Below are 14809 nucleotides of genomic sequence, written 5' to 3' on the forward strand. Positions count from 1 at the left end.
TCTGGACTCTAAAATCCTTTTTGAAAGAAACTTAGGAAAGCTGTTTACTGTGCTTTAGTTAACTTTCCTTTTGTTTCCTTTACAGATGCAGATGAAAACCTGGATGACAGTATTAAAAAAGCTGCAAAGCAAGTGCTGGAAAAGAGAACCTATATATGTTCTCACCCACTGGACAGGACATTCTAATTACTTCACTGACAGCAAATGAACTGCAGAAAATTACTTATTGTTCATTTACAATCATCAGGTTAAGCATCTTGACATCTTAAAAATAACAATTTAATGAGTTATTAACTGTAACTATGTAAAATAAAATTGCCAAACCCAACTTTATACAAGGACGACTAATAAATTTTATTTAAATCTCCACTTATTTTACTAGATGTGTGTGATTTTTCCCTTGGAGCTAAATAAAAGTGCTTACATTGTGAGAGGTTTTCTTCCATGGGTAAGGATGAGTTGTTTGTAAGTAAGTATCATCTTTAAGCTTAATCAACTATTTTCTTACCTTTAGATAAGCACTGAAAGACATGCAGAACCCCCACACAGTGTGGTTTGGAAAGGACCTCTGCAGGCTGTCTGGTCCAACCCCCTGCTGAAAACAGGGCCAGCTACAAGCATCGCTGCCTTTTACAGGCAAGCTTTTAACATCTCTAAGGACAGGGGCTCCACCAGCTCTCTGGGCACCTCTTTAAAAGTTTATTCGTGTAGCCTGTCAAGAACAAGTTGTACCCTGGCCCCCTTTTCTTTAAAAATATTTTTTCATTTAAGGACAAGCTATCATCTTTGTTTAAAAAAAAAAAAAGTCATGAGGAAAAGGACTGGTCATCAACATTATTCAGATCTGATGGCATTTCCATTTTTCCTATTCCCTTGCTAAACAATCTCCGTTTTACTTACCTAAAGTAGCTCAGTTTCATCCAGTGACATGTTCAACAGTTAAGCAACTGTTCCCATCCCTGCCTTTAAGAAGTTTTTGCTGGCCAAATTTCAATAGGAAGACACTTACTTACTTACTTACTTATTTTAGGTCACAGGTATACATTACCAGTTATCTGTTGTTCATTAATGCTTTTTGTTTACCAGATTACCTGCATCCAGAATAACTGTTGGCTCCATCATACCATTCTGGAGAGGGTCTTGCTGTTGTGCAAGGACGTTGTCAGAGCGTCTTCCTCCTCCTCCTGCTGATTGGTCTCTCTTGTAAATAAATGAATGTTTATAGCAAAACAACCTGGAACAAAGACAAAAATCTTAGACTAAGTTCTTTCTTTCTTTCTTTCTCTCTCTCTCTCTCTTTTTTTTTTTTTAAACTTACTTACAAACCATCATCTTTTCTACTGGTGTTGCGATTTATTTCATTGAAATAAAGATGTTTATTAAAGACCACTGAATCTGTAAAATTTACTGTTAGCTACGGAGCTCTCCAATTTAATCTATTACTGTGTCTATGTTACTTCAGTCTAGTTGCTCAACTCTCAGGGACCCTGCAATTCTAAATGAGGAATTTTTGAACTCAAGAGTGCTATGCTATTTACAGATGCCTGTGGGCTCTGGCTACATTTGCTGACATCTTAGTAGTTCTGAAACAGAAAATACAAATTTTTGTTTGCTAACACCTTGTTTTCTGAGAGATGCAGTTCTACCTTGCCTTTTGCAGGCAGAGGCCAGCTGTGAAATGACAATTACTACATACTGTGGTAACTAAATTGGGCTTTACTGGCCTGCAGGACACATGCAAACAAATGTCCCTGTCAACATGGGGTTCACCAGGAAAGCTAATGGAACCTCATTTTGCAAGTACACACTGAAAAAGTTTGACCTTTTAAAGTATTATTTATAAAAGAGGTATGGGCTTCTGGATGACCAAAGTTCTGCAATAACAACTAAGCAATTATTAAATGAAACAAAGTAGTACCTTAAAAAAATTGATTGCATGACTGACTGCTTTTAGCAAACAGCAAGTACAGCGCTTATCGCCCACAATAAGAACAATACAGCAATAAACATTTTAAATTTTGCCACAGGATTACAATGACAATTCCACTGATGACTTAACAAGACAGTTGTAGTTAGTTAGTTAGCTAAATTAATCAGATCAGAAAGCACATTAGCATTCAAAAAGTTCAAACAAAATGAAGTTTTTAACTTCCTAGTGGTTCAGTTAAACTAAACAACTGGAAAAATAAAACTTGCTCTTTATGAATTTAGAATCACGTTTCTTAGATTTGAAATGCTGCAGAGTATCTTCTGCAATGAAAAGCCAGGGAAACTGCTAAGTATCATCAGCATCGCTTWACTTACTTACAGTACTGTTGAAAGCTCAGCCTATGACCATGCAGTTAATGCACACAGCCACATATTGAGACAAATAATAAACAAACACACACCTATCAATGACAAACTGTTCCTTCACACCGGTGTTTGTTTGGATTTCAATGGGAGCCCTCCCAAGAACGCCAAGCTTTCTGTCCTAAATAACTGGTTTCTTTGGGATACAGCCCACTAATGTACTAGATGATTAATTATTAACAACTAGTATAACTTTATCTAGGGTTATTCTTGATATGCACTGTCTGAAATGCTTTGGGATCATTAAACATTCTAGTCATTCCCCTCCCCAACTACAGTCATCTATTTCCAGACATTAGGTTATCTTACTTGAAGTCTGCGCCTCTGAGTTTTTCAAACTTCTCATGTTCTCTGTTGTGGCAGGGGATTATATTCTTGCTCCACTTCAAGCTGTGGTGGTTGCTAAGACCTGGTACAAAGCCACAAGTGATGCTGTTCCTCTTTCCCAAGACATCTGAACAGTTGTCACAAGGCTGTTTGTCCAGCACCGACAAGGCTGGGATAGGCTGGGAGAAGAAAATAAATAGCACCTTCAGGCAGTGGGTGTCAGTTTTGCTTAAAAAAAAAAAAAAAAAAAAAAGCGAACAGCTGCCTACACAGTACATTTTTTTAGGTGCCCCTGAGCTACCAGGTGAGTTGTTCTTCAGGTGTCCTGAGCAGAAGTAGTTCCTGGACACGAGCCATTAGTACTGTGACAGTATGAGTGAGTCGGACATCACAAGGGGGCATATTGCCCCCCCCAATTCACTGCATCAAACCCTCTCTTAAACATAAGGTTACTTGTTCTGTCCAAAGGCAAATGAATAGAGACTTCCTCAGCTGCCCCAGTGCCGCAGACCATATTCTTTTGCAGCCCTTTTTCTTTCCTCAAAAAAAAAAAAAAAAAAATCCATTCAGTGTCAGTGGCAACAGTGAGGTGCTGCTGCTCCCCTCACTCTCACTTTAAAGAAGTGACACATACTTTTGGGAAAGAGGCTGCCCCATAGTTGGGTTAAGGTGAAAGTCTCTTTAAACAAAAAAAGTGAGAGCCCAATGCAGTTCAGACTCCCCCCCCCTTCACTGATTAACACACACACTACTGTGATTTCAAGAAAATAAAAGATTCTCAAATACACGGAGAAGAAAATTAAAGCTGCTGCATAGTTTATAGGCTAAATAAGCCCCAGAGCATTTACCTTACAAACAAACAACAAGGTTGGAAAATTACACAACTAAATCACTTATTACTCAACAGCATCAGGTTTTTATAAGCATGTATCTGAGATCATTTTTTAAAAAAAAAAAAAAGCCATTACTTGCAAACTTTACACTTCAAAAATCTTTCTTTATAWTATAAACTAAAAGCTGATTCTTAGCTCTAAGAAAAGAATTCTGCCAGGTAACTCAAAGATTAAGCCCCAGCTTGGAAAAAAAAGCAGTCAAAGAGATGTCATAGATCCCTCAAGTAGTTTGTTTGCCTAAGAAGTAAGTAAGTGAGTAAGAATATTTAACATAAGTCCCAATAATCTAACAAACAGATGCAACAAACGGACAAGATCTGACAGAAGAAATAGCACAATTCAAGTATCAAAAGCAAACACAGCTAATTAATAAACTGTGTCGGATTACACTCAAGGAAGACAAAAGCAGCTTGTTTGAGGGAGAGCCCAGCATTTGAAGCAGGTACAGCAAGCATGCATGGATTTTAAAAAGCGAGCTATTTTTTCACTTCTACAGCAAAAAAACAAATCCTGTAAGGGACACAAAGTATGCACCTAGGAATACGCTGTTCCCTGCTAAGCACAAACACAAAGGGTATCAGCTGTCCTGGTTAAAAAAGCAGCGACTCACTCTCAATGACTCCATGACTCCCAGGGAACCGTGGCTGAAGCACTGAAGCAATAGTCAGAGTAGTGTTGCAACAACACCAAGCCCTCCAAAGATTATGTGAAAAAACAATTTTACATACAGGAATCTTAGTCAAGAAGACAACAGAGGAAACTATACTGGTTATTGTATGGAGGAGAGTCCTTGGTACTTAATAACCATCTGAACTGCTGCAGCAAAGAAAAAAAGAAAAAGAAATCAAGGGAAGACAGAGAGGCAGTGGTCCAAGAGAGACAAATAGGCAGAAAACAAACCAGCATAAGAACAAATGGATAACAGAAGGTAATGACACTAAACTAGCTAATGGATCTGAAATGCTATATTCACCCTTCTTCTGAAAACAATTTTAAATAAAAATAAGCAGAAAACAGTGACACTACAGTAAAGTGACTATGTGTGTTAAGCTTGACTATATCTATCTTGCAAAAACTCTGTACTCCTTCAACCAGCCATATTAGCCAGCAAGGGAAGTTTTGTTTTTCTATCAGAGGAAAAGCACTGTAATTAAATATAAACAGCAGCACTGGAAAAGGAGTAAGAGCAAGATGCAAAAGTGTAACATCATCTTTCCCACCTCCCCCCAAAAACCCCAAACAACAAAAAAACCATAGCTCTATCATCCAAAGCAGACCCTAGAAAGTTATTACACATAACCTCTCCCTTTTAAAGGGATGTCTTTACAAAGCAGTAGACAACTGCAAGGCAAGGAAGAAATGTCTTCCTTTGGGCTACAGTAGGAAGCCTTGAAAAATGTATTCAAGAAGCTTCGTCAGAGGTCAAATCTCCTTGCCATAAGTAGAATGTCATTAATTTCAAGCTGTGTATTAACTAATAAATAATTATTTATATTCAGTCTAGCAAAAGAGGCTGTTCACTGAAATTAGAGCAAATAGGCAAAGCACAGTCCAAGACGGAGAACTTTCACAGTYTGAAGAGCCAAATCAAAACAGAAGGCAAAGCACACTTAGTTCAAAGCCTGCCCCAGTGAACAAAGCTAGGCAGCCTGCTGCTGCCTATCTAATACAAGTACTGATGCTCAGAATATTAAAAACAAAGAGGAGGGAGGTAGTTAGCCTAAACGGTTTAACTCTGCATTTGTATTAGCATTCTCTTTGCCTTTGTATTAACATTCTCCTTGTTCCTGTGTTTGTTTTTCTAGAGCATTTATAGCCACAAGAGAGCTTCATTCCCTTTGATCAAAATCAGCTTTAAAAGCATGCTCAATGTTTAGGTCATTCATTTATAYGCAAGCACTGTCTGTAAGATTCAGCCAACAAAAGAACAGTTAGGTGCAGGCCACCCGTAYATCTTTTCTTATTAATGAGCACAAATCCTTCAGTCTTGCAAAACTGGGGTGTCTGTGTGTGATTTTGCACTGACAGGCAATGTTCAGAGTCTCTACAGCACTATGGTAATCAAGAGAGCACACAGTGAGACACTTGGCATCTAGTCAATAGAAGCGGTGTGGTCCCTAGATTTCATTAGAGGACATTAAGAATTTCTTTTAGAGCTGCTAAGCCAGCAGGCCAAAAATCATTCTCCTTTTCTCACCCACTGCACACAGACTGGCAAGTTAATTGAGCAAAACGTCTCCCCCTTCCTACATTATCTTTGACCATCAAAGCAAAGAATAATAACAAAAAAAAAAGGATGCCCTGTCTGAGACGTTTTTCTGAGTTTTGTAAGGTTGAGTTGACCATTGTTATTAATAACAAGTTTAACAAACATTTTTACTTCAAAAACTATTGTGCTAACTAGTTAATAATACTAACATATTATCTGCCTACCGTAAAGAGCAGGACAGCTGTTGCTGTTTACAGGCAAGGGCCAAGATCAGAACCACAGGAAAGTCACCCTTTACCTTCAAAATGAGGCCTGGCTTCCTGAGTGAGAACTTCAACGGTTTGTCTTTCAGAAGTCCTTGGAGCTTCTGCAGCTGAAAACWGGCTCTTGGCCCACATGTGTGTAGCTCAGCTGCTGTGGAGCACCGGTGAACTTTCAGCTTGGTATCATCAAACTCAGTTTTGAGAACCTCAGCAGCATCTTCACAAGGCCAACAATAAATGGCAAAAGAAAAACCAGACAATAGAAAGCAGTTACACAGAAAAGATGGTAAGTTTTGGCTGTTTAAACAAGGATGTTAAAAGCCTGCTATTACAATGAACAATTTTCCTCACAAGAAACTAKAACAAATTATATAGGTTTTAGAAAAATGGCTGGTGCCCCACAGTAAAGACATACACTCTACTGCAAGCACCATAAAACACACACAAAAGTGAAATTAATCCTGTCTACTTTCAAAAGCATTCTTCCATAAGCAGCACTGGAGGAGAACTGCACTAAACAAGTGTATTGCAAGTCATGGGCTAATGTGTCAGCAGAAAAGTTGTAAAAGCTAAAAGATTCTGGCAAGCACAATAAATCTATTACTTTTCACTCTTAAGTATTCCAGGGCATCTTGATTGGTGGTGGTGGGGGGAATACATGGCAGAGTTTTCAAAATAGCTTATTATAATTAAGCTTCAACATAAATTCGTCTTTCATCTTGCTTTTACGGAGGAACACGAGGTTACGCACTGACCACCTCACCAGCTAAGATTAACCCAGTCAAATAGCAGAACCAGGCACACTACAGGCTGCTGTGACAGCTTGCAGGTTTAACCTCTTCTTAGCTCTCCTCTGGAATAATTTTCTGGCATTGCTTACAGTCTGTGAGGTAGCTTTTGTTGTTAACAAGGTTAGATAAAAAGTTGATTGTCACCAATACTTACTAAAAAGATCGGTCAGCTAACAGAGTTAGCTTTACAGAAGAATAAACCAAGAAAGATCTACACCCTCCCATCATATTTTACTGTAGATAAAGGAACTAACTTACATAATGGAAGGGTAAAAACACAATATGGCTCAGATCTTACACCCAAAGATGTTTCACCTGCTAGCGTGCAGTTTTGCTGTATGTGGATCCCCTTGCTAAACCTCTCTGCATTCATACTCCTCTCCTTGATGGCAGAACTGAACAAGCCTCAGGAACATACGTCAGAGCTTCAATGGAAAGCAGTGTGACTAGCAAATTAAAACAGATCCATTACCTCTCTGCAGCGCTGTGGTCATGGACAGCTCAGGTGGTTTCTTGTAAAGATCGAAATCGATGTGCCGCTTGTTCCAGCTCCATCTATCTCGTGACAGAACTGGGTCCATGTTACCAAACAGGACATTCTCCTGCCATTTCTAAATGACATTTGAATTCCTTTAAGAAACCAGGCTAACATCACCACACAAGTGTCACAAAAAATAAGACAGATAGACTTTCAGGTAGAAAGGGATTAGATTTCAGGAGAGATTTTAGATCCTATTATTATAGTAGCTGTTACTTCATTACAGAAGACTGTATCTCCGTAAGTTGCCTTCCACATGGTTATATCTGAGTCACATGAGTGAGAACAAAAATCCATTGTATGGACAAGCACCTGATATTCCTCTATTATGCCAATAGCTCTTATCTAATATATATGCACTTACAGTATACTTCAAAAATACCTAGCAGAGGATTGTCCAATTTCATATTTATGTCATATTTCTCTGCAGTGGTACAAGCAGTTTGATACACTTCCTGAGATTTCATACATAGCTGCTAGGCTTGGGTGCACAGGGACCTTCACTCTGTCCATATGACCTTGTGTCCATATCCTCCTCTGCAGGACTGAGACTGTGAGAGGAGTCCAAAAGCTAACTAGTTACTTTTTACCTGTTCCCCACAGTTAAGAGGTCACACTGTAAGAATGTACTGGCTGTACAGAATTTCCAAAGCAGTGAAAGCTAAATATGACTTTAAGGATTAAAGTATAACGTTTTTAAGAAGCAGAAGCTTTCCTGGTGCTTCCAAAAATACAATTGTTGTATTAAACTCTTGGTGCCAAAAGACCAGGTAGGTTGAAGAAGCAGATGTTAAAAAAAAACCACGTGCATTGGAAACATGGCAGGAATATTCACCATCACAGCTGTGATAAGACCCCAATTTTTTGTGGTGCTCTGATCATCCATTGCAGAAATACAGGTTAGATTTTCAAGACAAAAGTATCCTTCATAAGCTACAGAATAACTCCCACTATTTGTTGTTAGCTCTGTATTTTTACTGTTTTACCTAAAACTGTATTACTAAAAGATATCTGAGTGAATGCAGAAACTATAAGGAATTTTAGGAATCTAGAAGAATTACAAGGTTTTCTTGGCTTCCCAAGGGATGATGTTCCAACTGATGGTCAAATTTTCTCTTTTCTTTGAGAAGAGAATCAAAAATGGTTGAAGGAGGAGTGTACCAAATCCAGACTGTTTCAGAATGATATCTTACTAGTTTTCCGCCTTTTAGGTAACGTGAACAGTAAGTTCAGAATCACTATCCATTATCCTAATGAAACGTTGAGTTTACTGTTTGAGTATAGCAAGCCTTCTTCGTCTTTTCTTTCAGCTCCATAGCTGGCACTGAAGCTGCAGCTACTGGTGCTGCCAGGGTACACTTTAGGTGCTTAGAGTAAGATGTCAGCTTCTTCCTCTCTCTCATCCCATCAGTAGGTACCAATGGTGAACACAACATACTACACACAACTCTTGCCCCCACACTGAATTTCACACTCTCCCAGGTCTTTCAGATTGGTAAATCTGCTGTCAATCATCAGCTCCCTTGTTCAGTTTGTCGGTTTTTTATCCTGTACCGGCTAGTTCCCTTCCTGTTGTTTCAGCTCCCTGGCAAAAGGCACCAACAATCAGACCGTRCCAACTGGCTTGTTACTCTTCATCAGTGAATCTTCTTTGCCCCCTCATGAGAAGGTGCATTCTCTAACACCGCAGATCAGAAGAAAACACTTCATTTTTATTAACCTTTTCACTTCAGATGTACTCTAACCTTTTTGACGAACTACTTTAATTAGTAGGAAAAAAAAAGGTAAATACATGAAGTTGTGTACATTCTTGCAAAATGCAATCTCTGAAAGAAACAAGTCTCCAAGCATTAAACTTGTTTCCATCTGTGCTGTAACTGTGTTCAATTAATTTGATAAAATTTACTGATTCTGCATAAAAATATCTTTTTTTCTCATCTTGCTGATTCTAATAACACACAAGTTTTCTTTATAACAGCAGACCACATATGGGCTTGAGTGTGTACACTACTGAATGCTGAACATGGATGAGTGAACTAGTCAAGCTGATCCAGTAATATGACAGAGAATTGGAAGTTTAATAGCAAACAAGAAGAAGAAAATGAAGAGAGGATATAGGGCAGGAAGAAAGTGATGCAGAACAAATGGAGGCAGACAAATATCCCATAAAACTGTAACTATAAACTGTAAATAAAAATGCAGAAAAGTGAGCAGTGAAGGAATTCGGGAAGGATTCCATCATGGAATGTCATAACAATTTTTCTGATGCCAGCCTCCACATTTACATGTAAAACACCGTACACTGCATTAATACCTGTTAATATTCTACATATCAAGTATGCTTTCTATATGTATGATCAAGGTAAAATTTGTGCATCCAAACAGAAGCATATTGCCTGGCTGAACTAGATGCTAAAATATCCAAATTGCAACTATAGATGTCACCCTCAGAAGAGCTACCTATGTTGTACTCCCCAAAAGAGACCTCGGCACACACAAAAGCAATCTATCTCTTTCAAGGTCTCCTAAAATGCTTCATTTCACTTTGAATAGTAGAACACACTAGAATTTACTCACTTAAAATTTGTGTTACCTCACTTAACTCCTTCAGACGTGCCTCATCAGGCATTTGAGGGTGCAGGTTGCTTTCAATGCTGCTCCTATATCCAGGAAATACAAACCCCTCTGGTGATAGCCACATGATCTTAGATTTTGCTAGAAATTCTTCATAAGCCGCAACCAAATCTACTGGATCAAACATAGCTGACAGATACTCATGACAATAAGTGAATCTCTTCTTTGGTTTCTACAATAAATAAATAAATAAATAAATTTTAAAAGAGGTTTTTTGTAATGTGAACTCCCTCTTTCCTTGGAAAATATAAGCTAAGTTACAGAGTCACTATCAGTTCTCCACTATCTAATCATAGATCAAAATTAGATATGGAGAACCACCACTAATAAATACACAAAAAAATATTTTTAAATGTTTCTATTATGACTTTATTATGGATTTAATGACAAGTGTTATACTGTGATCTCTGTAAAATAAACACAGAAGAGAAATACTTTTAATATTATATCCATTTACTTATGCATGCACACAGAGTACTATAGCCCATACCATGCTCATGGTATAGTGTGAACAGTTTTGACGACAGAGCTACAATAATTTCCACTAGCTGACAGCCAACTTTCCAGRTAAACCCACTTTTGATCCATCCCAGATAACTTCAAAAAGCAGGAAAAAAAAAAAGTAATCAAAACTCCCATTAATTCATTCAAGTATTTGAAGGCAAGACTTCACACTGTGATTAAGAACAAAACAAAACATTGAGGTAAACTGAGCCTGAAAATTAAATGAATGTATATACAAATCTCTCAAGATGTCATCTCTTGCTCTCATTGAAGTCAGAGTCTCCAAAGGGTGGAATTCATCTTGCCTAACTTTAGGTACGGTTCTGTCAGAACTAGCTGTATATTCTCACCACATTCAACACAAATCTTGTCAATATAGCCGAAGTCTGCAGAACAGTTCACCTTACTCTAAAGTAGACACCTATATTTGATCAGATCAGCGCTCTTGTGATTCCATTTACTATCTATATTGCAGACACCTAAACTCTGGAAGTCTGATTTTCAATCAGCAAAATATTCCTATAAACTTGGATTTATTCAGCTGATGGCAACAACTTAAGTAGTGTTTAGTAATATGTAAAACCATATATTAAGTTTATACATATATTTATATATCATCATCATAAAATCTAATTCATAAGAGAGACCTTGGAGGAAAAAAAACCACAGAATTTCATTAAATATCTCTTCAAATCACATTCACTGCATACATCGACATCACTATTATTCATATCCTCCCATTTATAAATGTGTTGGACTTGGAACCAGAAGTGACTTCCTAGGTTTTCAAGTCCACACACAAAATGGGAATCCAAGTCACGGAGATATAACAATTTGGCTATAATGAATGGTGTTAAGGGCAGAACTTTACACAGCAAACGAGCACCTCTCATTCAGATAGAGATCTTTTTGGATACGAAGCTTTTGTCCTATATACTAATATGAAAGGATTCAATGTAAAACAATTTTAATTCAACTCTCTCCTTTAGCATTATGTACGGCAAGGCAAGATCTTCCAGTCAGGTGTGTCACAACTCACCTTTGCCATTTCCTGGCGAAGACATTTTTTTGCAAGTTCTGCAGAATTCAGGCCCTGAGAACTGTAGTTATAGACAGATTTGCCATCAACAGGAAAAACCCTGAAAGCTTCAAACTTTGGGGTTTTTACCTTTCCTTTCAGTTGGCTTACAGCAGCAATGTTAGCCTGAAAAGAGGGATTAAATATCAGTTCTGTCTGACTTCGAGTTCACAATGTTATGATAAAATTACAAACAAGCAACTGATTCTATATACGCTGAAAAACAAAGAACTGTTCCTAAAGTGCCACTATCTCTTCTACACACACACACACAAAAAAAAAAAAAAAAAAAAAAAAAAAAAAAAAAAAAAAACTCTAAAAGCACAGGCTATACTTACTCTATATTAATATGTGTTTTTACTATATAACAGCAATTAATAAAATCCTTCACAGACATGCTTTATGAAGCAGAAACAGAACTGTTTTTTGCTGTAGACTAGCAATTCGTTTCATCCCTGCATATGACATTCTGCAAGATTAACAGTGGTACATTGGAGGTGAGCACTCATCAGATGTAACTTCTACTTACAGATCTAAATATTGTTCTGCAGGGATGTTGCTAAACTTGTTTTCGTCAAGGTAAATAAGATTGATTCTTACATTTCTATGATCAGCAAATACAATGACACAGCAAACAACATTCATCATGTAAGTCTTTAAATTTCTCTACCAGTACAATGTAATTAAACACTCATACCCTTTCCACTGATGCAAGCTCATCACTCTGTACTGTGTTTACAGTAATTGCCTTTGAATTCAGACTTTGGCACAACAGATAATTACTGCAAGTGAGTAAAACGTATTTTGGAAGTCACTTCCCTGTGATAACTTTGAAAGCTCCTTAATATATTCAGTGTTTATAGCTCCAAAACAGTATTTTTCAACAAAGTCTGAAAGGTCACTTTAGTCTGCTAATAAAAAATAATTTTGTATTTTCTTTTCTATAGAGGACTTTTCAAGTTCCTCTATTATCCTGTTGACTAAAAGCATATACAAAATGAAAACTGGTTAGAGCACATACRTTGGGAAGACTGCAAACTTTATACAGACAATAAGATTACCCTAAACTTCATCTGTAGAGAATGGTTAGACCTTAAGAAAGCTAGTGCTCTGATCCTCCTATAACGATACAATAGCAGTCTTATGTAATTGTTTTTGATACTTGCTTTCTTTTCTGCCCTTGTGGAATACTCCGTTATCAACAGACTAAGAGTGAAAGGAAATACTTAGAAATTAAATTTCTTTCAACATCCCCAGGAGGGTGCCTTTATATACAAACCCAGGTTATCGCATGCCAAGGAAACTTTTTATATTAAAACATATACWGGAAGAAAGCATTCAGAACTACTCTTCACAAATCAAGGGATGGTTAGAGTCCTCAACCAGGCAATATACTCTGAAAACATATTTTGGACTCCCAAAAAATATTCTGGATCCCTCTTCTGCATGCCTATATAAACAGAAAAGGTTTCAGTTTCAATCTCTTTTCCCTGAGGCAACAGAAGGAGTAGGTGCCTCTGGTAACAGCCCTGAAGAGGTTGTAAAGCTCTTTGCCATTTCTTTAAGGCCCAGCTCAACTCTGCCCACAAATACTGGTTTTAGGTAGCAATAAATGTCAATTTGAAGTTGTGGCTGGTTGCCATAAGGCAAATATGCCTTTTCCAGGCAAGAGAAGGAAGCACAGGTTTTACATGGGGATAGTTGTTTTGCCTCCCCTTAAGGATCTGAAGCCTGAATGTCATGCTGAAGCACAACAGGGGAAGCTACAGAAAAGAAACAGACAAAGATAGGAATCAAACCCAGAAAAAAAAGTGACAATTTTTTAAAGGCACAGCCTAGTTCACGCAGTGTCTCCTTTCTTCACCTGTAAGCACTAAGATTTTTCCCCCTTGAGAAGCAATTACTTCTGCATTTCAACTTTCACAAAATTAAATTACAATGAAGATTTTGATAATGTTTGTATGATACCTACAAATGGCTTACCAAAGTACAACAAACCATTGTTTCAGGAGGAGAAGGTGTTGATTAAGGAATATGAAGTTTTGCAATCACTCGGCTTGCTTCACACGTATCACAAAATACTCACCCCAATATGGTTTCTCTCAGGAGATATTTTGTCTTCTATTTCTTTCTTCCACTGCACATACTTTTCATTGTAGTTATCTAATGAAGAATATACTGCCCGTTTCACTCTGCTAACTTTTCTTGGTATTGTATAAGAATCAGAAGAAAACGAGACTAACGGAGGTTTCTGAGTAAACAGATCCTCTTTAGTTAATGGAATTCCAAACTCTTGACTCAGGACTGTGATCATTTCTGCTGAGGGCAACAAATCCCCATGAATAACATCCCTCAACCTCTTGCTGTGACAGAGGTAACTGAGCCTACAAACAGACATCAACATTTCACTAGTATACAAAGACCTTATTGCAAACCAATCCTTAAAGTTAGTATTACTGTGGAAAAACCTGTATGACCTTCCTTAAACATCTATTCATTAAAAGGTTTAGGTCAGTTCACGTACACTGATATTTAGCAGGCACAAAGAAGGTGAATAATTTGACAAAACTTCTAGGAATATACAAGAAATGTTGCTGGCACTAGATATAGTTGAAAGATAAATGATTAGTTGGTGAATGTCTTTAGGCTCTAGCTAGAAAAAATATGGTAAAGACAGCAACACAAACCTCTCTTCATACATAACGGTTCTAGTACATGACTCATACTTATTTTGGGCACTCCTTAAAATCTACCTTTCCTTACCTCTATTTTTATATCTCTTTCTGATCAACTTTCATCCTATACGCTATTCATGACTACGCTCACCTTACATGAAAGTTACATCTGGTTTCCTTTCACTAAGCTTGGCCTGAAAAGCCTAATGTTAACCCAAAAGTAGTTCTAAATGTGAGAGAGCTGTTGAGCACCATACACAAGCTTTGATACACATGCATTTAAATTCTCAGCCTCTCTGACTTAAGCCAGAATAGACAGAGTTTATAAAATAAATTGTAAAATTGCTGCATGAATATTATTTTATCACTACTGAATATTAGAAAAAATAATAAATAACATTAATTTCAAACTTGTATTGGCATTAATGATTCAAATTGAGTTCATATTGAGATGTTAAAAATCAAATTGGGCAAAGTGCCTGTTGATCATGCTCATTATTTTTCTACAGTTGAAATTATTTTTTGGTTAATTCTAGACAGAAGGA

The 14809-nt window shown here is 37.4% G+C and overlaps 1 protein-coding gene across 1 annotated transcript in view; it reads right to left on the reverse strand.

Moving 5' to 3' along the window:
• Positions 1–14809, reverse strand: part of CFAP92 (cilia and flagella associated protein 92 (putative)) — a 38837-nt gene that overhangs the window by 1677 nt on the left and 22351 nt on the right. Inside the window, exons 9-15 of the mRNA XM_085302415.1 lie at positions 13676–13973; positions 11551–11715; positions 9967–10179; positions 7308–7446; positions 6080–6261; positions 2662–2858; positions 1092–1234 (exon numbers count right to left, since the gene is read on the reverse strand). Of these exons, the coding sequence (XP_085158541.1) occupies positions 1092–1234; positions 2662–2858; positions 6080–6261; positions 7308–7446; positions 9967–10179; positions 11551–11715; positions 13676–13973 (1337 nt within the window). The remainder of the gene's footprint in view (positions 1–1091; positions 1235–2661; positions 2859–6079; positions 6262–7307; positions 7447–9966; positions 10180–11550; positions 11716–13675; positions 13974–14809) is intronic.

This window comes from Rhea americana, unplaced genomic scaffold (genome assembly GCF_003343005.1).
Source record: "Rhea americana isolate MKP2758 unplaced genomic scaffold, rheAme1 scaffold_19, whole genome shotgun sequence".
NCBI classification, from domain to species: Eukaryota; Metazoa; Chordata; class Aves; order Rheiformes; family Rheidae; genus Rhea; species Rhea americana.